General features: G+C 54.1%; 1 protein-coding gene across 1 annotated transcript; it reads left to right on the forward strand.

Annotated features, from left to right (window-relative positions):
- Positions 1-8: 8 nt before the first annotated feature.
- LOC104523055 (C-factor-like) lies at positions 9-969 on the forward strand (the record flags this gene model as incomplete). The annotated part of the gene is made up of 3 exons (XM_010165518.1): positions 9-107; positions 442-561; positions 856-969. Coding segments are annotated over 3 exons (333 nt in total), but the record flags the coding sequence as incomplete, so codon positions are not given.
- Between the last annotated feature and the right edge of the window lie 1653 nt (positions 970-2622).

Here is a 2622-nt window from a genome sequence, read left to right on the forward strand (position 1 = left end):
TGAGCTGCAGCAAGGCCGCCATCATCAACATGTCCAGCTCTGCAGGCTCCATTGAGGAACTCTATTTATGGGAGCTTGCTCTTGTTGTCTCGTACCGCTGCAGCAAGGTACGGTCTGCGCTGAGACATTTTCCTCTCCAAAGGATCTCACACGCCTTCCAACCTCCCCCTCCATCCCTGCACCTCTCTGTGCTGTGATGGAGCTCCCATCAGTCACTGGGTCCCTCTGAGGGCACATTCCCATGCCTGGCCTCAGGTTCCACCTCAGATGGACATGACTGAATGGACCCTTGGCTGGACCAGGGGATATGGTGATAGTCCATCAGCACCATGTGCCCCAAGGATCTCCACCTGTCCTCCTCTGCCCCAGCTGTGGGCTCTGCAGTGGTCCCCTTGCAGCCCCCCGTCCCTTCCCACCACCATCCCTGCCCTCTCTCCCCAGGCTGCTCTGAACATGCTGACCAAGTGCCAGTCCCTGGGGTACCGGGATCACGGCGTCCTCTGCGCCGCTCTCCACCCCGGCTGGGTGCAGACCGGCATGGGGGGGTCAGGATCAGAAAAGGTAAGTGAGTTTTTGGCCAAGGTCTGGAAGAACCTCTTGATTTGGGAATGCAGAGCTTCCTGGGGATTGAACAGTCCCAGACATGCTGGTTTCTGGAAGAGCTCTTTGGCGGATGCTCTGAGCTGGAGGCACATGAGGGAAGGAGATGGGAGATGGAGAACTCTTCTTGCCCTGTGCTGGCTTCTTCTTACTCATACCAGAGAGCCCCAAGCCCTGAGCAATGATCTGCTCCAGGACAGACCTTGGCCAGGCCGTGGGCTCACTCACGACTCTGTTTCTCCCTCTGCCCCACAGCCCCCTGTGACGGTGGACGCCAGCGTGCGAGGGATGCTGAAGGTGCTCTCCTCCCTCTCTGAGAAGGACACTGGGACCTTCCTGGACTGGGAAAGGAGGGTTGTGCCCTGGTGAGACACCAGCCCAGGATCCTGGGGGGATCCCAGGGTCCCTTTGCTGCTGCACTGAGTTGTCCCTGTGTCTTAATAAATTGGTGTCTGTAAATGATGAGTAGCACTACCTGAGCCTTCCTCTTGGTCTCCTTTTAACCACCATTGTGAGAGTCTTCACTAATGCTTCGAGAGAACTTCTCAGAGTTATTTCTGCATATAGTTGAGCTAGGTTGGTCTCAGTGTTGGTCTCCTCTGACGGAGGGCCTGGTTGGCCATCATCCTGGTAGGGCTTTGTCCCTGGGCACAGAGGGGCTCACCCCACAGCTCTCCCTCTGAATGGCAGCAGGAGTTATTTCCTGAATGCTGTAGACAATACCAGCTGTGAACGTAGCTGTGGTAACATGGGGGCTTTTTGGGGGAGACTGGGCAGGGCTGGTGGGTACAACAAGAGCCTTTCTGATCACCTTCCTGGCTCATGGGCCAGTTTGGCAGCCAGGACTCCTGGATCCTCTTCTTGAGGACCTTCCTCTGCCCCTGCCTTCCTGCCCACTCCCCAGGTTGAAACCTCTGGCACCAAGGTTGCCCTCATCTACGGTGTCCATGCAGAATCGGTGAGCACAGAAAGGGCTGACAGTGATCCCTGCAGGGGAGACACCTGAGGTTCCACTGAGCCTCCAAGCCCTCTGTGGACACCACACAATCCTCTCACTGGTGTGGATATTGTCTGTCATGTGGAGCACCTTACATGTTCTTATTTGGGGCAGGAACACATTTAATCTCACTCCGGTTGGACTTGGTGGTCCTGGAGGTCTTTTCCAACCTTAATGATTCTATGATTCTATCATCTCCTTGGGTAAGAGTGTGCTGAAGGGTTGTAAGCTTCTTGACTTGGAGCATGACACATCTTTTGCTTGCTTTCCAGAGATCCTTCTGATGTGGGATAGCGCATCTGACTGCATTAGACAGCACTTGGCACAGGATAGGGTGGGTCTTGCATCCTCTTCCTCCCCTTGTGCAACCCTGAGACCTTGCCTTGTCCAGCCAATGCTTTGTCATCGTGTGCCATCGCTCCCCTGCTCTGGAAGCATCAACAGTCCCCCAGCAGGACACTGCCGCCCATAAATGTGGCACAGACCAGCTGCTCTGGCACCTGCGATAAAAAATGAAAGTCCAGATAAAGTGGGAGAAAGTGTCAAGCACTTTCTGGGACTTCTCATCAACGCTGCCAGCCAGAATGAGAAGACCATACCCTGGTGCCTTTTTAAGTTTCTCCTCGTCGTTGGAAACCCCTCCCATTATATCTAGGGAGGGACAATGGCTCCGTTGTTACTTTTCCCAATAGCTTCCTTGAGCAGAGCAGAGGAGGAAAGAGCAAAAAAGGCCCAGAGTATCTGCTTTGTCTCCAAAGCTCCCTCAGACTCAGGGTGGGCAAGGCACAAGGCAGCATCTCCATGCTCTGACAAGTCATTGGTGAGCGTTTTCCTCTCCAGGATACTTACAACTGTTCCTCCTTTCTCTCCACAGTTCTTAGGGTGTCCAGCTCTTAGGAATCGGGATATTCTGTGTTCTTCAAGGCTACACATGCACTGTGAACAGCAAGGTTTCAGTTGTTCCAAGACCCGTGTTTCATATGTCCCAAGGTGGTTGCAGATGAATATCACCTCAGCTACTGCCC

The sequence above is a fragment of the Antrostomus carolinensis genome, unplaced genomic scaffold (assembly GCF_000700745.2).
Source record: "Antrostomus carolinensis isolate BGI_N321 unplaced genomic scaffold, ASM70074v2 scaffold26813, whole genome shotgun sequence".
In the NCBI taxonomy this organism is placed as follows: Eukaryota; Metazoa; Chordata; class Aves; order Caprimulgiformes; family Caprimulgidae; genus Antrostomus; species Antrostomus carolinensis.